Source organism: Pan paniscus, chromosome 7, assembly GCF_029289425.2.
Source record: "Pan paniscus chromosome 7, NHGRI_mPanPan1-v2.0_pri, whole genome shotgun sequence".
Lineage (NCBI taxonomy): Eukaryota > Metazoa > Chordata > Mammalia > Primates > Hominidae > Pan > Pan paniscus.
Window position 1 is genome coordinate 114,489,631 of NC_073256.2, and position 23,275 is coordinate 114,512,905.

General features: G+C 39.1%; 2 protein-coding genes across 8 annotated transcripts in view; one reads left to right on the plus strand and one right to left on the minus strand.

The window, feature by feature from the left end:
• The window catches only part of CPQ (carboxypeptidase Q), a 625,632-nt gene that overhangs the window by 518,441 nt on the left and 83,916 nt on the right, over positions 1 to 23,275 (plus strand). Inside the window, exon 8 of one of the 5 annotated variants that reach the window (XM_063606861.1) lies at positions 22,487 to 22,567. The exons of the other annotated variants lie outside the window; for them this stretch is intronic. Coding sequence (XP_063462931.1) covers positions 22,487 to 22,518 — 32 coding nt within the window. The 3' untranslated portion in view covers positions 22,519 to 22,567. The remainder of the gene's footprint in view (positions 1 to 22,486; positions 22,568 to 23,275) is intronic. 5 annotated transcript variants of the gene reach the window in all.
• The window catches only part of TSPYL5 (TSPY like 5), a 347,974-nt gene that overhangs the window by 209,069 nt on the left and 115,630 nt on the right, over positions 1 to 23,275 (minus strand). The gene's annotated exons all lie outside the window — the stretch shown is intronic.

A 23,275-nucleotide genomic window follows, 5' to 3' on the forward strand; every position in this document is an offset into this window, starting at 1 on the left:
AAAATATTATACCTCAATACAGTGGTGAACAAAAATAACTCTCAGGTCTGCAAGGAAAGTTACCATGATTGAGTAAAAGCTAAGTAGAGGGTCTGAAGAAATTCCCACTTGTAAAGTTAGATAAAATATTAACTCACAACAAAAAGGGGAAAAAAAAGAATCACAGCATTCTGAGCAAGAGCAAACAAAAAAAGATAAAGAATTAACCCACAGTGTCCTCTGATATTGGAATTTTTAGGTTAAAATTATTTAAGCTATGTCCATTATTTCAAGGAAGTCAAAGAAGAGTTTGAAAGTAGAATAGAGAGCATGGGACCATAAAAAAAAAATGACCAAGCATATTGTAGAAAGAACCAAATAGAACTTTAGGGAATATAAATTATACTCAGTGAAATTTTTAAATTAGGGGACAAATTTAACCAATTTAATGAGAGTTAGTAAACTGCAAGACAATAGTGATGAAATTTATGAGAATTTAGCACAGAAAGACAAAGAATGGAAAATATAAATGAAAGGTTAAGAAATATGAAGGATAGAGTTATATTGTCTAATGTGTTTAATCAGGTTTCAGAAAAAAGAAAATGGGACAAATAATTATCTGAAGACATAATAAATCAAAATTTTCCAGAATTGAGATACACAAAATCAAGAAACCCAGTGAATCCCAAACAGAATAAATAAAAAGACGTATTTTAGAGAAACTACAGACCAGAAGAGACAAAAGAAGCTCTTTGAAGTAAGAGAGAAGAGATGGACTATCTTGAAAAAAGCAACAATTGGACTTTTAGCTAACTTCTTAACAGCAACAATGCAAGCCAGAAGATCTTCCACATGCTGAGAGACAACAATTATCAACCTAACAACTTTGTGCTCAGGGAAAATATCTTTTGAAAACAAGGACAAAGTAAGGATATTTTTCAGGTTAAAAAGTGAAAGAGTTGGCCAGGCATGGTGGCTCATGCCTGTAATCCCAGCACTTTGGAGGGTGAGGCGGGTGGATCACCTGAGGTCAGGAGTTCAAGACCAGCCAGGCCAACATGGCAAAACCCCATCTCTACTAAAAAAAATACAAAAATTAGCTGGGTATAGTGGCACGTGCCTGTAATCCCAGCTACTAGGGAGCTGAGGCAGGAGAATCGCTTGAACCTGGGAGGCAGAGGTTGCAGCGAGCCAAGATCATGTCACTGCACTCCAGTCTGGGCAACAGAGTGAGACTCTGTCTCAGAAAAAAAAAAAAGAAAAAAAAAGTGAAAGAGTTTACTACCAGCAGGTCTTCACTACAGGAAATTAGAAAAAGTGTCCTTTAGGCAAAATTAAATGATTATAGAGTGGACACTAATATACAAGAAGTGAGGAGATTGACTCCAGGCCAAAATCAAAATCTGTATGTGACTTTCCAGGCCTGACTTTAGGCATTACAAAGGCTTTGCCTGGCAGGCGCTACTGGGAGAAAGCTGCCCCCTTGATGTGGTTTGATTGTGTCCCCACCCAAATGTCATCCTCAATTCCCATGTGTTGTGGGAGGGACCTGGTGGGAGGTAATTGAATCATGGGGGCAGGTCTTTCCTGTGCTGTTCTCATGATAGTGAATAAGTCTCATGAGATCTGATGGTTTTATAAAGGGGAGCTTTCCTGCACAAGCTCTCATTTGTCTGCCACCATGTGAGACGTGCCTTTCACCTTCTGCTGTGATTATGAGGCCTCCCCAGCCATGTGGAACTGTGAGTCTATTAAACCTCCTTTTCCTTATACATTACCCAGTTTCGGGTATGTCTTTATCAGCAGCATGAAAACAGACTAATACACCTTTCCACAGCTGACTTAGTGCTCTGCCAGTGGGTTACAGTTTTCCAGAAGGAGCTGCAGTCAAGGACTCAGGCCGCCTAGGGCAGCCACCCATTCCTCACCCAAACACCTCCATTCAAGGCCTCCTTATCTTATGACCAAGATACTTTCATCCACTCTGACCCAGTACTTTTCTAGTCCTAGACTTCCCCTACTCCCTTCTGTCAGTCCCCTGGACCATAAAATGTCAGGAGTCATTTGTTCAGGGCTCTTTGGTAGTGAGATGATTTTCCCTGTCTGAGCTGATTCATCTGACCCTTGCCTACTGCCATTCCCTGGGGAAAAAATGGAACGTTAGGAAGCTGGTGCTTATTTTTGCCTCTTGTTTACACTATTTCTGTAAGTGATTAAGGCTTGATTGTTAACTTTCAGTTTGGCTTATTGTTCTGACTGACCACCTAATCCTGGCCACTGGACAGAAATTAAGAGCAAAGAAAGTGATAACCGTTTTAAACAAACATAGAATAAATAAAAACCACAATAATAAGGTGGTATTTGAAAAGAAAACAAGATGGAAAGAATATATTTCACTGGAATAGCATGTGAATAAGAAGTGAAGTTACTGGAATTAGTGTTCTAAGGTCCTTTTGAAACTGCCTTTGCAAAATTATAACAGTAAGAAAAATCTGACCTAGTTGACTCCATCTCACTTCTAACCCCAAGCTGTCCTTGGTCATTCCTGGACATAGGCCAAGATAACTTTGAGAGGAATTTAGTTTACAGTTTAACTTAGAAGCAAGAATGATAATAGTCCCTCCCTGAAACTAACCCTCTCCCTGTTCAATGGCTGAAACTGCCTTTGTAAGACTAATGAAAGGCCACAAGATTAGGATTATGGGAGAGGCCCAAGTTCTGCTAAAATGTAGGCATAGTTTCTATAATTTCTTACTGCTTAGGAGTCATGTGGCCAGAGGTCCCAAGATTTATAACTTCCCCAATTGCTTCTATAGGTATCACTGTTGTAGAACCTAAGACTGGGGAGTTTTTTTTTTTTTTAGATGTTTTTCAGACTGATCCCATCTGGACTCATGACTCAGCTGGTCCTGTGGCTCTGCCCACAGGTGGCCTCACTGCACAAGGACAGTCTTCCAGTGATGTGATGGCATTCCCAACCAATCAGCTGCACCCATTCCCCAGTCCCCTACCCACAAAACTGTCCATAAAAACCCTAACCTCTGACCCTTCAGGGAGACTGATTTGAGTGATAACTCCAGTTCTTCTGCATAGCTGGCCTCATGTCAGTTAAACTCTTTCTTTACTGCTATGCCATGGTCTCAGGCAATTGATTTTGTCTGTGCAGTGGGCAGAAAGAATAAATTTAGGAGCTCATATGGGATCCACCCTTGTGGGTGCCTGCTTGCAGTTCATTGGTTCCCCACAGGTCCGACTGACCTGGAGGTGAGCTCTGACGGCCACTTATTTCTCCAGAACTGAGGGTCTCTGCTGATGTCCCTCTGCAGCTGTCCTGCCAGTGAGGCACTGTTGACCCATCGTGCCTGGGCCTAACTGTCATGTAGAAATAGTTTCTGGAAGTCATCTTTAAACTGGTCTGGTAAGTATTCTAAGTGTGACCAACATCCCCTTCCTTCTCCTGACCTAGTTGGCCCCTTCTGTGGGTTCCAGATAGCCTTTTTCTGTGGGTTCATTTGTATTGCTCTAGAACAGGATAAAGATATTGTCTAACTTTAGGCTTTGCTAAGTTAAATATGAAAGTTAAATTTTCTGGCCAGGCGCCTTGGCTCATGCCTGTAATCCCAGTACTTTAGGAGGCTGAGGTGGGCGGATCGCTTGAGGTCAGGAGTTTTTAAGACCAGCCTGGCCAACATGGCCAAACCCTGTCTCTACTAAAAATACACACACAAAAATTAGTCAGGCATGGTGGTGTGCACCTGTAGTCCCAGCTACTCGGGAGGCTGAAGCACGCAATCATTTGAACCCAGGAGGCAGAGGTTGCAGTGAGCTGAGATCATGCCACTGCACTCCAGCCTGGGCGACAGTGGGAGACTCCATCTCAAAAAAAAAGAAAAAAAAGAAAGTTAAATTTTCTCAGGTAACCACAAAAAAGAGAGGTAAAGTGTGTAACAACAAAACAACCTCCCCCACCAAATGGAATGAGAAAAAAAGGCTTAACAAATTTGATATCATATTCTGTGACCACAATGCCACTAATCAACTAAAAACATATATAAGTTTGGAAAATTAGAAATATGACTCATTGAAATAAATAAATGACTTAGTAAATAAAGAAATTATTTAGTAGTTTATGAGTCTGATATGGTTTGGCTGTGTGCTCACCCAAATCTCATCTTGAATTGTAGCTTCCATAATTCCCACATGTCATGGGAGGGACCCAGTGGGAGGTAAATGAATCATGGGGGAAGGTCTTTCCCATGCTGTTCTCATGATAGTGAATAAGTCTCATCTGATGGTTTTATAAAGGGGAGTTCCCTTACACAAGCTCTCTTGCCTGCCGCCACGCAAGACATGACTCTTTGCTCCTCATTCGCCTTCAGCCATGATTGTGAGGCCTTCCCAGCCATGTGAAACTGTGAGTCAATTAAACCTCTTTTATAAATTACCCAATCTTGGGTATGTGTTTATTTGCAGTGTGAGAACAGACTAATACGGAGTTACAGAAAGAATTATAATTAAAATTAAAACATATGTACAACTGAATAACAGCTCACACACAGACAACACTTTCATATCAAAACTTGTAGGATGCAGGTAGGCAGTTTCTTAGAGGCAAAGTTACAGTTCAAAATGATAAAAATTTTAAAATAAGCTAATAAACCCAAAGAAAGAATTAGGGATTATTGTTTATTCCCTAATTATTTGGTTTATTCTGCTATACTTTTTTTCCTCCAATTAAGAAATAGCAGAATAAACCCAAATAAAGAATTAAGGCTTAAACAATAAATATGAGTAGAAGTGTGTGAAATAGATCACAAGCCTTCAGTAGAAAGGATCAACAAAGCCAAAGATTTGGCTCTTTGAAAATCCTGAAAATTACTGATTAAAAGCTTTATGCCAATAATTTGGAATCTTGAATAAATGCACCAATATTTAGAAAAAAAATGTGATTACTTAAATGAGTTGATGAATAAACTTCATATTTTAATAGCTCTAGAAACATTAAATAAATTGAATCACTAGTTTAAAATGTACCCCCCACCACATAAATTCTTTAGTTTTATAAGTAAGTTCTCCCAAACTTTAAATAAATAATTTCAATTTTACAAAATTATTTTACAGTATCGAAGAAGGACTAATTAATTCTAAGCTCATTTTATGAGACTAGTACAATCTTAACACCAAAATCTAATTAAGGACAGTTTGGAAAAATCACAAGCCAACTTCACTCATGATTATAAATGAAAAAATTGAACAAAATATTAACAAACTGCATCTATTAGTGAAAGAAAAAGAGAATAAATGATGACAAAGTTGAGTTTCTGCCAGATATGCAAGATTGGTTTATCATTAGAATATCAGTTAATTTAATTCATCACATTAACAAATTTAAAAGAGAAAAGTTATCCAATCATCTCTAGATGCAGAAAAAGAGTCACATAAAACCTGGAATCCATTTATGGTAAAAATTAAAGAAGACATCCTTACCCAGATAAAAAGCGTCTACAAAAAAAGCTAAAGAAATATCATAATTAACATGAAATGCTGAAAATATTCCTTTTAAGGTAAGAAATAAACTAAGGGTGTTCACAGTAACTACTTCTATTTGGTAGTACTTGGATATTCTAGCTTCCACAGACAGGAGAAAATGTATAAGCAATGGAAAGGAAGAAAGAAAACTGTTTCTACTTGTAGACAAATATGATTGCCTACATTGAAAATTCGAAAGAATCTACCAAAAAAGTATCATAATTAAAAATGGGGCTTAAGAAGTTTGCTCAAGAAAAGAAATTTTAAAAAATGAAAAATATTTCTAGACAAATACTTAGAAAATGCAACTAAAAAGATATCATTTACATTTGCCTCAAATAATATAAAATGTTAGCTGTGTTCATTGGCACACACCAACATTACTGTAGTTCCAGCTACTAGGGAGGGATGAGGCAGGAGAATCACTTGAGTCTAAGAGTTCGAGGCCAGCCTCTGCAACATAGGAAGACCCTGTCTCTAAAAATAATAATAATGTAAAGAGTCTAGAAAAAAATTTTATGATAAGATGTGAGATTGTTTTATGGATAAAAATTATCAAACTTTATTAAAATATATTAAAGTAGAGCTAAATAGTTAGAGAAATATGACATTCATGTTTTGGAAGACTCCGTAGCAAAGATGTTCATTTTCCCCAGATTTATCTATGGAGTCAATACAATCTCTATCAAAATTTTACAATGGAGTGTTTTGGCTTTGAGTTCTTGATTTCGGTTTGTTGGTTTGTTCACTTATTTAATGTGTCAAGCTGAATCTAAAGTGTAATTGGACTACTAAGGGCTAATAACAGCCAACTATTTCTGAAAAAAAAAACAATAAAAGTAGGGGATCATAGCCCCTTAGTTCCACTTTCCTTCAAGGCAAGATTGTACTTTCCTGATTTCTTGTAATTTGGTATTACTATGTACTTTTGGCAAATTAATATAAGCAGAAATCAGCAGGTGTTTTGTTTTGGACTTAACTGGTGGGTGTTCAGTGAGAAGAGCTTCTACACAGGACTTACAGAAAAAGAGCAAAGCCCAAATATTAAGCAACTAAAACTCATGTTTCAAAGAGATCATACACCTCTGAGTGGAAATTGTAAAATTCCCTGTATGGTTTGCCATACTGTCTCTTTCTCCAAGGCAAATGGCAATGTTTCAGATAATGCCTGCTCCACAAGCTTGGATCCAGAGTGATAAGAAGGAATGACAGAGCTTCCAGTTTATTCACAATGGATGTGAAGCATGACTAAGAAATAAATTTTTGTTGTGTTAAGCCACTAATAATTTTGTGGAGGTTTTGTTGCCACAACATAATGTAGCCTATTCTGATTTTTTATCTTGTCTTGCCAGATGTCAAGACTTAACTTATTGTCTTTAAGATGGCATAGCATTAGCAAAACGATAAGTGAGTAGTCCAATGGGACAGACTAGAGTTCAGATCCAGAACCACATATGCAAAAACTTGATTTATGACAGGTTGGTATAGATGATCTGTAAAAAAAAGGTGGACTTTTCAATAAATGTTACAACAGTTATCTATAAGTAAACGTTTAAATTGGACTGCTACCTCATACCTCCTCTGCAGTCTTTTGTTAAGAACAGTTGGAAAACAAGTGGTTGTTTCCCTAATTTAAGGGCACCAAGAACAGTGCCCAGTACATAGTAGGTCCACAATATGTGTCCCCTGATTGAGGAATGTTAGCTGCTTCTATTTTACAGCAAATTCATTTCTCAGTTCCATTCCTCCTTCCTTCCCTTTTTTGAAGTAATGATGGAAACAAAATGAAAATTTCCATCAAGAAGCCCTGTCAAGAGAGAGCTAGCCTGAGTGCCTTTCCAGGAAAGTCCTGGAATTCTCTTAAGAGAGGAGAAAGTCTTAGGAAGGAAATATGGAAACTACCAAAGAGGCAGGTCATTATCACAATTGTGCTTTAGGTGGTATCATTCATATCCTATCTTCACAAAAGGAAACAAGTGGTCAGAAATGGAGATTTGTATTGGAGACACCACTCAGTAACCCACATGAGTAATAATTTCTACCACAGTGGCCCTTGATGACACAAGGAAATATTCTGAGTGATTAATATTGGTCATGTAGCATACAAGATGGTGTCTTTCAGCTCAATCCAAAAGACAGTCAGTCACTCTCAGGTTCATGCGGGATTTAGATATGTAGCATGTCCTGATTCTTTAACCAAGCTCAATGAGGTGAAACTAGAGCAACATTTAGTCTAGGGCTAATTTTGCCCCACTACTAAAGCTCAACCCTTCTAAGTACTCTTGATGCTCTATAGATTATGATGTTTTTTCTCTATGACTGAAGGAACAGGAGTTCCTAGTATTATTTTCTATATTCCTTCCAGATGGTTTGTTCCCCAGTTTCTGATCATTTCCGCAAATGCATGAACTGATCAGTACTCACCTGAAGTTGTGGGAAGGTGGGACCCTCTGCAGCTCCCTGGCCTTCTCTCTGTGTGTGGAACTATCCTCCGTGACACTGTGTCCTGTGAATTCTAGCTGCCTCAGCCTCTCTGGACATTCACATTCCTCTTTTCAACTCATGGTGGTTCCTGGGCTCTGCCTGGGTTTCCCTTCCCCACAGTGTAACCGGACACTCTATTAAGGAAGTAAGCTAGGGCCATCATAGTGCTCACCTCATTCGTTTTCTGCCTGTTGGGCATCATTGCTCCTCATTTCCTGGTGTCTGGTGTCTTGAACACTATTATTTAATACATTGTATTCAGATTTTTTAATTGTTTCATGCATAAAGGTAAGTCTGGTCCCTGTTACTCCTACTTGGTTGGAAGTGGGTGTCAGACCACTAATTTTTGTCTGACGAATATACTTATATTCCTTTTAAATTTAATGCATTTTGATTCATTTTTTTCACAACTTGATTCCAATCTGCGTATGTAGATTCACATAAATTTTCTGAACTGTCCAAAGTCTGCTCAAATATGCAAGATTGGTTTATCATTAGAATATCAGTTAATTTAATCCATCACATTAACAAATTTAAAAGGGCAAAATTATCCAATCATCTGTAGATGAAGAAAAAGAGTCACATAAAACCTAAAATCCATTTATGGTAAAAATTAAAGACGACATCCTTAACCAGATAAAAAGCATCTACAAAAAAAACTAAAGAAATACAATAATTAACATGAAATGCTGAAAACATTTCTTTTAAGGTAAGAAATAAGCTAAGGGTGTTCACAGTAACTACTTCTATTTGGTAGTACTTGGATGTTCTTGGTATCTATGAATTACCACAGTTCAAGGATAATCTGTAGTTTATCTAGTCATCATTATTGGATTTCAGAGTTATTTTCTAGAAAAGTTATATCCAGTTTTATAATTAGCATTAAAAATTCACAGGCTGACTGATTGCCTCCTTTTTGCTTTCTAAGATGGACATTTATGTCCTATTGAACTAAATTTCTTCCCTTTCCTTCAGTAATAGCAAAGAGTAACTTCTTATAGGAACACTGCCACACCAATGAGCTCCACCTCCCTTTGACTTGGGGCTGCTGTGCTTTCTGCTTATCAGCTCTGAGCAACATCTTGGATTATCCCCATAGACGGTGGAGCCCAGAGTAAGTTAAATTCTGTATTCTCCACTCACTGCTACCACCACCTACCCCAGTCACTCCAGAATTTTAGGTTTCAGAGCAACTTTAGAAGAGAGAAACTCACAAAGTTGTATTATAGTCTCAAAGTTCCACCAGCTGCTGGCAAGATCGTCATTTCCTCCCCCACTGCCTCCTGAGTCACTGTACCATTCTAGTTCCTCCAGGGAACTAGACCCTTTCTCCACCTCCACCTTTGGCATAGGGTTAGGGATTGTACCCCCATTGCCTTATCCTACAAGTGGCTCTGAAGAAATGGATCTTATTCATTCTCTCCGTAAAATTGTCTGTTTCCTTAGCAACAACAACAACAAAAAATTATATGGGGCCAAATGATAACATAAACGGCCCATTTTCTAGCTGGGCCCCTTTACTGCTGCCTTATTAGAGGAGTACAGAGTGTCTGGGTAGGGGCGACAATGTGACTGTGTGCAGGTAGGGGAGTGTGCTGATGAGTGTGGTTATCGATAGCAATAAGAGTAGGGGAGGTATGAAGAAGTATGTGGGAGTTAGAACAAGAGAGGGTGGAAGAAAGATGATATAGTTTGGATGTTTGTCCCCTCCAGACCTCATGTTGAGATGTAATCCCCAATGCTGGAAGTGGGGCCTGGCATGAGGTATTCGGGTCATGAGAGCAGATCCCTCATGAATGGCTTGGTGCTATCCTCACAATAGTGAGTTCCCACAATATCTGGTTGTTTAAAGGTGTGTGGCACTTATCCCATCTCTCTCTTGCTCCCACACTTGCCATGTGAGACATCTGCTCCCCTTTCCCCTTCCACCATGATTATAAGCTTCCTGAGGTCCTCACCAGAAGCAGATTCTAGCGCCATGCTTCTTGTACAGTCTGCAGAACCATGAGCCAATTAAACCTCTTTTGTTTATGAATTACCCAGTCTTAGGTATTCCTTTGTAGCAAAGCAAAAAGCCTAATACAAGAGTGGTCTGTAGAATTATTTTCCTCTCATGAAAACTCTACCTGCACATCATAATTGCTAGGGTGTACCAGGCAATCTTGCAGCCTGGCACAAGCTATTGAGTAACTATCGCTATAGGCATTTTTAAGTACGATTCTCTTGTTTTCCATAAATTTAAAAAGAACTGTTTATCTGCTGAGAAATGGTATATCATTTGCGTGCTGGCCTATTTTCTATGCATGCAGCCACTTTCCAATTTGACTTTAGGGTCAAGTTGCTTTTCTGATTCATTTAGCTGAGTAGACTTAAGAGCAAATTGAGAAGAGAAACCCATTTAAATATTGTATCATGTGAAAAGGGTGAAATCTGTCACTGTAAAAAAAGGAGGAAGCTAGAAGGAAAGGAGGTCGATTGCTGATTTTGCCCTTGACATTGTTAAGATGTGGTTTTGAGGGTTCTGCTGTGTCTGTGGATAATTTGGAGTTTATGTTCCCCAGAGTGTTCCACCCTCCTCACAATAATTACAGTAATGACACCAAGAGCGTCTTAAAAATTCTCATGCATCTACACTGCATACATTACATTGCCACACACAGTCCTATTTGCTCAGTATGCTCCTTTCATAATAATTTGAGATGCTTCTCATTTACGTTGAGTAAATATCAAACGGATCTTGATATCTATATCTGTCTCATGAAATATACATCCTCTCTGTGCCCAAATGATTAATTTACAGCTATGTGATGATTAGCATAAAAACCTCATCACAACAAGAGATAGAAATGTTATCCCTAATTGCTATTTGAAGTGAAGAATGTTTTCTGCGTAGAAATTAATGATGCATGCTTACTTCTCAATTCTCTGTTAAACCAGAAAACCCAAGACTGTTTTTGGAGAAGAAAGAAATTACCTTTGAAGTTGTGTGGGGTTTTTTCCTCTCCCTTAGATGACCCACAGTTAACCAAAGGAATTGTGGAAGGCAATGGCTAATGAAGTTCCATGCATAAATTAGACAGATGTACTCAGCCCTTAACAAATCAAGTCTTGCTATCAATCCATGACTGAACTATTCAACTGCAGGCAAAGACATTTTCCCCTGGGCATGAGAGCCTCCCTGTAGCCTTGAAACTTGTCTCATAAATATTCTTATGTTTACAGCATATCCTAAGAGTGTCCAGGTTCTTCACAGAACCTGACGGTCTTAATATCATTGGTGATCATTCTGGGCCTGCTCAAGCAGCCACACAACTACCTATGAGTTGGATGGTACCTCAGAAAGCCTTGCTTTATTTTCCAGATTTAAAGAACATTGAGCTGTGACTTAGATTTTGACAATAAAGTCACGCCCTGGTCCAATTCGTTATCTTAATTCTAAGTACCAGCCAGTCCATCCCAGAGATTGCAATGGAACATGAATTTTCCCCAAGCTAAGCTTGTCTCTGAGATTCTGCCTTGCCATCCAAATCATCATCATCATTATCAGTAATACCTATCCTGGGCCAATCATGCTGCTAAAAACTTAATGCGCATTTTCTCAGTTAATGCTCACCCAATGCAATGAGGTAGGTCCTATTTTAATCCCCATTTTAGAGTTGAAAATTCCTGGGTATAGAGCTTGTAAGTAACTTTTCCAAGATCACAGAACTGACCAAATTTGACTAAAATCTAGATGATTCAAAACTGATTATCTTCCTCAAACATACTTCTCTGAATAGTGAGCCTTCTAATGTTCCCAGAGTGAATATATCCAATCTAACCGGTGCATTTTCATTTTAAGGAATAGAAAGTGGGGTTTGAACAGTGCCATGCTTCAGCCCACGAAAGAGGGGACCCCTGCCCTGAGCCCTGTGCTTTAGAGGATCCCATGTATCACAAAAACACACCAACAGTAAATTTACTGAAGGATATATGGATGCTTCTATCACCAGGGATCTGACACTCAGGGCTGGCACAGCGTGACTCTGCATGACTCAAAGTGTTCACCTCCAAGCTAATGCCATTTAGGCCCCAAAGAAAGGTGGTTCTCAGGTCCTGCCTTGGAGGGAAGACTGTGTCTGAATGTTGTGAAGACAGACACTGCTTTAGAGCATGAATATTTGAGGAACAAAAGTATTCAAGAAGACAAATTCATCAACTTGTCAAATCTTTCCTCTCAGAGAGCATAAAATCAATAGGTTCTCACATAAGGGAGTATTGTTTCCCAGAAGTGAAGAGCATCTATTCTTTGGGTTCTTGTTATGCTCCAATTTGTGGTTCCAAGGGAACCTGTGAGTTGGCATGGCATTTGCAATAGTTGTACATGGTGGCATTTTGCATTGTTTAATATCTGCAATGTTAAATAATTTGTACTTATAAATTTGATGTGTTCATCTAGGTATAACACTTCTGAAATGCAATATCCATAATTTACACTGGCAACAAGATGGGCATTTTCATACTGGAATTGCAAAGTTTTACTTTGTAAAATTAATAATATTCAGCAAACATTTTAAAATCCAAGTAGAAAAAGATTGCTTTATTTAAATATCTTTATTTAAAAATTTGATGTGTTAATCATAGTTAATAACTTCCCTCCATTCGACAGCTAACTTTAAATTATTGTGTTAAAAATTTTGTGTTAAATTTGTGTAAGCTTTTTGTTACAAAGCTACAGTAATCAAAACAATATAGTACTGATATAAACATAGATATATAGAACAATGGAGTAGAACAAAGAACCCAGATATAAACCCTTACATATGTGGTCAAATGATTATATTTTTGCAACTAAAAAGCTTACATAAAATTTAATGCAACACAAAATTTACTATCTTAACCATTTTCGTTGTACAGTTCAGTGGTACATCACATTGTACGTTCACATTGTTATGCAGCCATCACCACCATCCATCTCTAAAACTCTTTTCATCTTGCAAAATTGAAATTCTACTCCTCCAACATAACTCCTCATTCCTGACTCCACCCAGCTCCTAACAACTACCATTTCACCTTCTGTCTCTATGAATTTGACTCTTCTAGATACTTCCTGTAAGTAGAATCATATAGTATTTGTCTTTTTTCCAACTGGCTTATTTCACTTAGCATAACGTCCTCAAGTTTCAACCATGTAATAGCATGTGTCAGAGTTTCCTTCTTTTTAAGGCTTAATAATATTCCTTTGTCTATATACACCACGTTGTGCTTATCCATTCATCTACTGATGGACACCTGGGTTGCTTTCCCTTTTTAGCTTTGGGTTATTATGCTGGTACAATGCTGGTATATGGGTGTACAAGCTTCTTTTTGAGACCCTGCTTTCAATTCCTTTGGGTACATACTCACAAGTAGGATTTCTGGATCACATGGTAATTCTATTGTTAATTTTCTCAGGAACTTTTATACTGTTTTTCATAGCAGCTTCACCATTTTACACTCCCACCAATAGTGCACAAAGCTTCTAATTTCTACACATCCTAGCCAACACTTATCATTTTCTCTTGTTTTTTTTTTCATAGTCGCCATCCTAATGGGTGTGAGGTGTGTGAAGTGGTATCTCATTGTGGTTTTGATTTACATTTCCCTAATGATTAGTGATGCTGAGCATCTTTCAGGTGTGCTTATTGGCTAGTTGTATATCTTCTTTGGAGAAATGTCTATTCAAGTCCTTTGCCCATTTTTTAATTGAGTTGTTTGGTTTTTTGTTGTTGAGCTGTAGGAGTTCTTTACAGATTCTGGGTATTAACCCCTTACCAGAGATATGGTTTGTAAATACATCCTCCGATTTCATAAGTTGCCTTTTTACTCTGCTGATTGTGTCCTTTGATTCACAGATATTTGTAATTTTGGTGTAGTCAAATTTATTTTTTCTTTTTTTTGGCCATGCTTTTGATGTCATATCTAAGAAATCATTGACAAATCTAATGTCATGAAGCTTTTCCCATATATTTTCTTCTAAGGGTTTTATAGTTTTAACTCTTACATTAGGTCTTTGATCCATTTTGAGTTAATTTTTCTATATGGCATAAGGTTAGGATCCAACTTCATTCTTTTGCATGTGGATATCCAGTTTGCCTAATAACATTTATTGAAAAGACCGTTCTTTCCCCATTTAATGGTCTTGATACCCTTGTCAAAAATCATTTGACCATATATGCAAGGGCTTATTTCTGGGTTCTGTATTCTATTCCATTGGTCTGTATGTCTTTATGCCAGTACTATACTGTTTTGATTACTGTGGCTTTGTAAGAAGTTTTGAAATCAGGAAATGTCAGATATCTGTTCTTTTTCAAGATTCTTTTGGATGTTTGGAGTTTCTTGAGATTTCATATTAATTTCAGGATGAATTTTTCTCTCTTCAGTTTTGATAGGGATTGTATTACTCTGCAGCTCACTTTGAGTAGCATTAACATCTTAATTACTGTTAAGTCTTCAATCCATGAATAAGGGATATTCCTCATTTATTTGTGTCTTCTTTAATTTCTTTCATCAATGTTTCATAGTTTTCAGTGTATAAGTAGTCTTTTTCCTCCTTGGTTAATTTATCCCTAAGTATTTTTTTGATGCTATTGTAAATGTAATTGTTTTCTTGATTTCCTTTTCAGATATTCACTGTTAGTATATATAAATGCAACTGCTTTTTTGTATGTTGGTTTTGAATCCTTCAACTTTGCTGAATTTGTTTATTAGTTCTAACAGTTTTTTGGTGGAATCTTCAGACTTTTCTACATGTAAGACCCATGTCATCTGCAAATAGAGATCATTTTACTTCTTCCTATCCAATCTGGATGCCTTTTGTATCTTTTTCTTGACTAATTTCTCTGGCTTCAATAATTCTGAATATTTTAGAAGAAAAATAACCTTTTGGAAAGCATAAAAATGTACAAAAATGTTTTTAATTGTTTACACTCACTTTAATTTATATTTCTATTAAATATATTCAAAATTTTCTACATTAGAATTCAAATACTTTTTAATCTTTTAGAGCATTATTTTAAACAGACTACAACTATATAATTATAAATTTATAATGACATAGAATATAATTGTGTTCTGGATTATAAGACCACAATTCATGATTTTGCTGAAAAGAAGGCAAGAAAAATAAATTTTATAGAATACGTATGTAATAATTTGTGAATTATGTGTGTCTTTATTATTCATCCAAACGTTACTAGCCCATCAATAGAATATCAGACATGGGCAATAATGATTAAATTCAACTATCTTTGGTATTTTTTTGACTTTTAGTCATTATGAGTGTGTATTTGTCAAAGTACTTAGTTTAACAGTTTGTTAGTCTTCATGTATAACTTTTAAATATTTAGGTATATTTAAAAGTTTCTCTGTAACAGTCAAGAATCCCAGAAATAGCCAGTTTGGGCTGATCTGTAGCTCAATGCTCTCCTTGCCAGAGTCCCACCAACATGAGGGACAGGCTTGGGTTTGCAAGTACACTCTTACAGTAGGTTTCTCATTTACAGAAGTTATTCTGATGGGATAACTGCCCCCTCAACATTGCAGCCAGGATGGTGTTTATGTGTTACAAATCTGTCCATGCACTCCCCTACTTGGAGCCCTTTGGTAGCTCCCCTTCCCACTTGGGATGAGTTCATGATATCAGCCTTTTCCTTTCTAGATTCACTTTATACTGCTCCTCCTCTCTTCAGCCAACTCAGACCACGTTGGCTTTTTACCAGTTTTTCCAACATTTCCCCTCCTGTCCCAAGACCTTTGGCCATGTGGTTCCCTCTCCCCATAATGCTGTCCCTTTACCCCTTCCTTTGCCTAGCTTACTCCTGCCTATCCATGGAACTCATCTCCAAGGTCTCTCCCTCTGGGAAGCCTCCTTTGAATCTTTCCATGAGATAGATATCAATAATAGCAAAAATAATTATTATGCTGGTCATGTGTAAAAGCTAACACTGACTGTTTGCTGTACAATGAAGTAGTACGCACTTCATGTGTATTAACTCTTTTAATTCTGGCAAAAGTCTCCCCTCCAATTTTATAAATTAGTAAGTTAAGACTTAGACCTAAGTTAAGTCACTTGCCCAGGGTCACATTGTTAATTAGAGGTGGGGCCAAGATTTTAATCAAGACTGTCTAACTCCCAAGCTTATATACTTAGTCACACTGCCATATTGGTTTTCTCTGGCAAGGGTCCTCATTCATAATCTGGTCATTCATCCCAAATGTTCATTAAGTTTCTACCATGTGCAGGCACTGTGAGGCACTGGGAGTATGGTGTTGAACAGCAAAGTAGATAAGGTCCCTGCACTCAAGGAACTTTGTTCTAGTGGGGGAAGAAAGACCACAAAAAGTAAAAATAATCAAATAAACAAACAAGATTATTCCCATGGTGGAGCTGGACAGGTTCTGTGGTAGAGAGTAAGTAGGGGAAACTTACTATTGACAGAATAGATGCAGGTGGTCTCTCTAAATAGGGGTCATTTGAGCTGAGTCCTCAAGGATGATGAAGTAGAGGGAGATTATTGTTTTTCAAAAAATTACCCTTTTTATGGTAATAGAGGCCCTAAATTTTAGCTGGAGTAAAGATATTATATTCCCCTGCCCCAGTTTGTAATCAGGTGTAGCCACGTGGGTCATTCCTGGAAGTGGTAAGAAAAACTTCCAGGAGTTTTCCTTAAGAAGAGCTAAAGGAATGGGAGTGCTCTCCTCCTCCCCATCTTCCTTCTTGCTAGAAAGTTGTAGCATCAGCAGCAGATTTAGACCATGAAGTGAACTTGGGAATGGGAGTCACACATAGCAGAAACAAACAGAAAGAAGTGTAGGTCCCTGATACTCTGAAATACCACACCAGCTCTGGACTGACTACCTCAGATAAACTTTATTAAAAGAGTGCTTCCTACTGCAAGACGACTTCTTTAACCTTCTGAAGATTTAATGCTGCCACTTGTGAAATGTAGGGAATAAGCGTCATGCACAAGCTTTCACCCACAGTAGTGACAAATTAAACATCCTCAGAAAGTCATTATAGACCCCCTTTAGTTGCCTCTGACTCCCAATCACAGGAAATGGCTGGGTTCTCTTTCTCTCTGGAATGTGTTTGGAAGGTGTTTGGCATGCTGGGAGGGCTACTCGATCAGATGGCACCTGCCAAACTGACATAGATAAAAACCTCCACAAAGTAGATCTCTGAGAAGCGCCTCCATGACATATTAGTGATTTCACAAACACATTCGAATGCTCAGATAAATCTTTTGATGTCCCTGATCTTTGCACCTCCAGATGGTGGTTGAACAAATAGAAATCGGTCTTCTTTGAAACCCTTCAAAGCAGTGAAATTGCCTAAATCAGTCTGTTGACTATTCTTTGACTTCCAAAGGTCAGGAAGGCTTTCCGTTTGTTCATCTTTCCAAAGACACGTTCACATTCTCTTCTAGGTACCTCTGTTCTGGGAAATTTAAATCCATAACTGATCTGTTCGATATACAACTTTAAATTCCACACGAAGACTTGGCTAGTTTTTCTAAAGACTGAACATGATTATTTTCAAAACAGTTGTACAAACATTCTATTAAGAAATGGTAAACTGAACTTATTGGCATGGAGGTAAATAATTAAGAGGAGAAACTGATTGTTTTACCAACATATTTAAAGCTCATGAAATCACAAATGTGTCATTATCATTTACTAGAATATTCTGTGTAAAATCCAATGTGCTGAGGTTATTATGTTACCATCTATGTGAACTGGGCCTGGCAGTAGGAAGACTCTGTGGTTTGTGTTTGTTTTTCTTTCTTTTCTTTTTTTTTTTTGAGACGGAGTCTCGCTCTGTCCCCCAGGCTGGAGTGCAGTGGCACAATCTCGGCTCACTGCAATCTCCGCCTCCCGGGTTCACGCCATTCTCTTGCCTCAGCCTCCCAAGTAGCTGGGACCACAGGTGCCTGCCACCACGCCCGGCTAATTTTTTTTTTTTTTTTTTTTTGCATTTTTAGTAGAGACGGGGTTTCACCATGTTAGCCAGGATGGTCTCAATCTGCTGACCTCGTGATCTGCCCGCCCCGGCCTCCCAAAGTGCTGGGATTACAGGCGTGAGCCACCGTGCCCGGCCTGTACTTGTTTTTCAACAATTGTTAACTAAGTAATCAGCTCTTGAGGATGACTCTCACCAGGTAGAAAACACCATGAAAATTACCATGTGCAGAGATGAACTAAGAGGCTGATACTTTACGGTTTTCTCTGTCATTATGACCCTCGTAATCAGGACTCTATAGGTAAGAGACAAAATACATTTAAACTAACTCCATAAGAAAGAGGAGATACTGAGGTATCACGTGAACTCAAGGTCTCGGATATAGTGAGGCTGAGGCTTCAGGAATCGAACTGGAGACTGCTGCCTGCTCAGCAGTGCTTTTCAACCTGCTTCACCTCACAAATATTACATAAAATGCTGATATTCCTATGGCTCATGGGGATAAAACAATGAGACTGCTCCAGTGCAATCGAAAGTGACTTACTCCTTGTCATACTGATCAGCCATCCAGATTCCAGATAAAGCCCTTTATTCTCCCAGTTCCCAAGCTCTCAGGAAAGCCATGGCAGATATTTATGGAGACCCTGTTGTGTGGCAAGCACTGTTTTAAGCACTATACCTGCATTTCATCACTCAACAAATCCTCACACAATCCTTTAAGTCAGCTATTATATTTTCCCATTTTATAGATAAGAAACCTCAATTACTTAGGGGCTAAGCAACGTGCCCAAAGTTGTGGGACTAGTGATGGAGACTGAATTTGAATCAGTTAGGCTCCTGTTTCCCCTTAACCCTCAGTTTCAGTGCCCCAGCAATGGAAGGTAATAAAGCTTTCTATAACAGGGAGGGAACTGATTGGCTGAGCTTGACTTAGGTGCCCACTCCTTGACCAACCAGCCATGAGAAGGGGATGGTCGCACACTGTAGATGGCAACTAGGTGCTCCTGCTAAGCCCTGTGGAAGTGGATAGGGACAAGTCCTAGCAAAAGAGTGCTTAACGGTCACTCATAGGGGTCCTCTTCTTTCTCTCCCTCCTGAGTCCCTCAGGGACTAAGGTTGACTTAATCATTCTCATCAGTTCACAGCAAGCTGTCATTCCAATGCATCTCTTGCTTTATTTCATCCTATTTCTATTTTCCATTCCCATTCTCCTCCCATCCCCAAAGGCAACCATCCTACTTTGTTTGATAGGAATCATTTTATTTTTATGTGTTCTTACATAATGTGTCAATATATATTGTTTTGTGTGCATGCATTATTCATTTACATACATGACACTGGGCTACAGGTCCTACTGTATGTCTTCCTTTTGTCACCCGGTGTTATGTTCATAAAATCTATCTGTGTTGCTGTGTGCACGTCCAGCCTATTGCTTCTGACCACAGCATGGACTCTGATGCGCCAGCAACACGTTTTGCTTTATCCAACCCATGTCCTGTTAAGTCACGGACTAGTGTGGTCTATGGGCTGGCAGAGGTGAAAAGATCTCCCTTTTCATGTAGCTTGCCCACCTACTTACAGCGTTGCATCACAGGGTCAAGTGTTTCTCCTCCACTTCACGCAGCTCGGGAGCCCTCTTGTCTGGAAAGGCCCTTCCCTGCTGGTGCCTCCAGGCTGGGCTGGTTGTTGCTCCTCTATGCTCCCGAGGTCCTCAGTGCCTGCCTTTATCAGAACAGAGGCCACAGAGCACCTTGGTTAAATGTACAGTCTCTGGGACCAGACTGTCTGGACTCACAACTCTGGCTCCGCCATTTACAGGTGAGTCACATAACCTCTCAGTGCCCCCACTTCCTTGCCTGCAAAGTATCATTTACCACAACTACTCATTGGATTGGTGTGAGGGTTCAATGAGAAAAATCTATGAGAAGTGCTAAGAATAGTACCTGCCATCAATTAAATTCTATTTGTGCCTATAAAAATAACATTTGTTGTATGTAATGAAATTGTGTTTACTTGTGTGTCTCCACCATCAGGCTAAGACATCCTCAAGTCTAAGGACCTTGGTGTTTTCATCCCAGAGCCCCACACCTTGCAAGTGTCCAGAGCATAGTCATTGGATGATGCTGTTTCCCACTTACCCTCTGGTTTGACATGGCTGCAGGATTGGCATATGGAAACTGACTGGGTTGAGAAGAGACTCAAATAGGGACAGACTGGAGATGTAGGCTTAGAAAGGAGAGATTTCCTGAAGCTTTAATGCTGTGCAATAGAAATATACAGCATCAACTTCCTTATACAACTAGGCGGGTCAGCAGGTCACCTGTGGCGGACCCAGGGAGGATGTCCTCACACCGACAGGTGAGCTTGGCTCGGAGCATGGCCAGGAGCCAGCCCATAGCCACGTGCCACCACTTTCTGGCCTTCACTGTGTTTGCCTTAGTGTCCTCGTCTGTAAAACAGGACTAATGGCATCTATCTCACAAGGCTGATGTTAGAACTTTGTGAGGAAACAGTTTTCAAAAGCTTAGAACAGTGTCTGGCATGTCCTCAATTGGCAAGAAATGTCAGCTCCTCTTGGTGTGATGATCACCAAACCCACTTTTTTTTACAAACAGAGTGGGGAGACACCACGTCATTTTCATTCTTGTTTCAGGGTCTTGGGAATTTCTGTTTGTCCATTTATGCATTTGTTTTTGTCTTTATTTATTTAGAGTTCTGGTGGAGATAATTTGTTAGCATGTTTTCTGTTGGAAGGTGCAAGCCTTCTTCCCTAGCCTCAATAAGTGTGTCCCTGTAGGCAGAGGGGGGCAATATAGCTTCTCAATCTTCAAAGACTTCCTAAGGACAACATCACTCTCAGGTTAGAAATTCTCCGAAATCCCAGCTTCCAGCAACCCACAGTCAAGTATTCCTAGGGATATGAGAGGGTTTTGTTCGCAGTCACAGAACATGTATAAATGGGGATAAACTCAAATGGTTTGTTGTTTTGGTTAAAGTAAATAAAAGGGAAGAAGAACAAGGAAATCAAATACAGGTCCAGTGGGACCATCTTCAGTGTAATAACAGCCTTTCCCATTAGCTTTCTAAGCAACTTTTAGGCTGCTGATTTGCCGCAGAAAGACTTTTTTAAAATGCTTTAGTTTCATACATGGAAAGAAGCCCTCAGGGTGAATTGCTGGCTGCCCTACGTTAGAGGCCTAGCAGTAAGAACCATTAGCTCTAAAGAGAGGTTAATTACGAGGAGAACTCCCTGGCCTAAGCTGAGGGAGTTACAGTGATTCCCAGTGAGAGGCTAATCAGGAGGCAGCGTTGGGTGGCAACAGCCCTCTCCTGGACAAGGGCTTAATGGGAGTGTCTAATACCATTTGCAGTGTTTGGGTTTATGTGGGGACCAGGGGTCCTGTTGTGTTTGGGTTCATTAGCTTCAGGGATTATTGCCTATGGGGATTCACTAACAAGTAGCAGGGGAAGGCAGGAAGAGGCAAGATGAGCTGGAGAGATTCAGCAAGACCTCTTATTCTATAAAATTAAGATCTTGATGAAACCCCAGACTTTGTCCAGGGCTGGCTCCTTGGTCTACCTGGATTGGCAAATAGGTGTAGACAACATATTACAGGATCTTACACCCCATGTCATCTATTCCAGATGATTCTGCAATCAGCTGTGCCTTAAAACATGTTCATGAAAGCTACTCTTGATTTCCAAGAAACTGCATGAGATTTCGTTTAGAAGCCCTTGAAAACAAAGTTTGTATTTTGTCAAGAAAAGTTTGTTTAGAGCCAGCAACACAATTTCCAACCCATTCACCACCCTCCACCAACATTCTGAGGGCAAATAGGAATCCAGGATGTGCAAAATTTAGGAACTTTTCTCCAAAAGAGGTATTTTGATGAAATATATATAAGCATCAGATTCCACAGTTACTAACTGAGCACCTACTATGTGCTTGACACTGTGTAGAGTACTTTGCTTTGCTCCATGATTCCCACAATGCTCATTACTCCACAGGACAGGGGTATGGTTATCAGTTCTGCAGATGGTGAGACTGAGGCCTACAGACTCACAAAAGGCCACACAATGAGAGCAGAGCCAGCCTCTGTCTTCCAGTCCTTTAACTTTGGTCATTTTTCCTGTCTTCTGCCCTGCCTCAACAGAATAACCCAAATAGTTACCTGTAATGGAAATTAGAACCATTGTAACAAGTATTCACAAGTATTTAGCTTAAGGGAAGAAATGTTAAAATGTCTCTCCCTGTGGGTTACTGAGTGTGACACCCCCTGACCTCACCCACCCTCTACAAGTGGGGGCCAGGAGCCCTGTTGTGTGTTGTTGTTGTTTGTCTTCCCAACTTTGGAGTGAATAAGTATGCAGATAAACCCTGTGACAAATATCAGGTAAATCTGAAGTGGCTGTTTGTGTTGACATTTCATTTTTATTATATGTTTTCAATATCTGTGAAAATTTTCAATAAATAAATTTTTCTTATGACAACTTCAAATTGAATTATATTTTAAGAATATCTACTTCGCTGTGCTGGCACTGGATGAAATTCTACCATTTTGAACTTCTGCTCTTCATGCCCATGTGACAATTAAGGTAATTATATAACATCTTACTGAATGATGATCTTGTCACAGGTTAATAAAAATTAATGTATTTCTATTCTTCACTCTTTAGTTTCTTATTAACATTCGGCTTAAGCATTTTTAGCTTTTAAATATTGTACATTTGGCAATGTCTATAAGACATTTCCACTTGAGTTCAGCCAAGGCGGTATGCAAATGAGGAGCTGTCACTGTTCTGTAAGTCAGCAGAATGCGGTGGGTAACAGTCTGGTTTCTGGAGCCAGCTTGCCTGAGTTTGGTTCCTGGTATACCATCACTTCTGCTGTTGATCTTGGGCAAGTTACTGCACCCAGCTCCATCTTATGTTCTCTGTAAAAATAAGATTAAACATGCCCCTGCCCCATTTGGTTCCTGTAAAACCATTATTTATGGAAAGTGTTTAGAACGATGCCTGGAATATAGTAACTCTATATAACTAATTGCTGTTATTATCATTATGTAGGAAAAACAATGAATAAGACCTAAAAAATTTGGAAGGCAGCTACTGGGACATCAGGAATCAGGACTTGGGTATGCTGGGCCTCACCACCATGACCTTCCAGAACTGAAGAACTTGCAGTACTAAAGCACTTAATGATTATCTTAGTCCATCTGTGCTGCCATCACAAAATGCCACAGACAGAGTAATTGATCAAGAACACAACTTTATTTCTTGCAGTTCTGGAGGCTAGGGAATCCA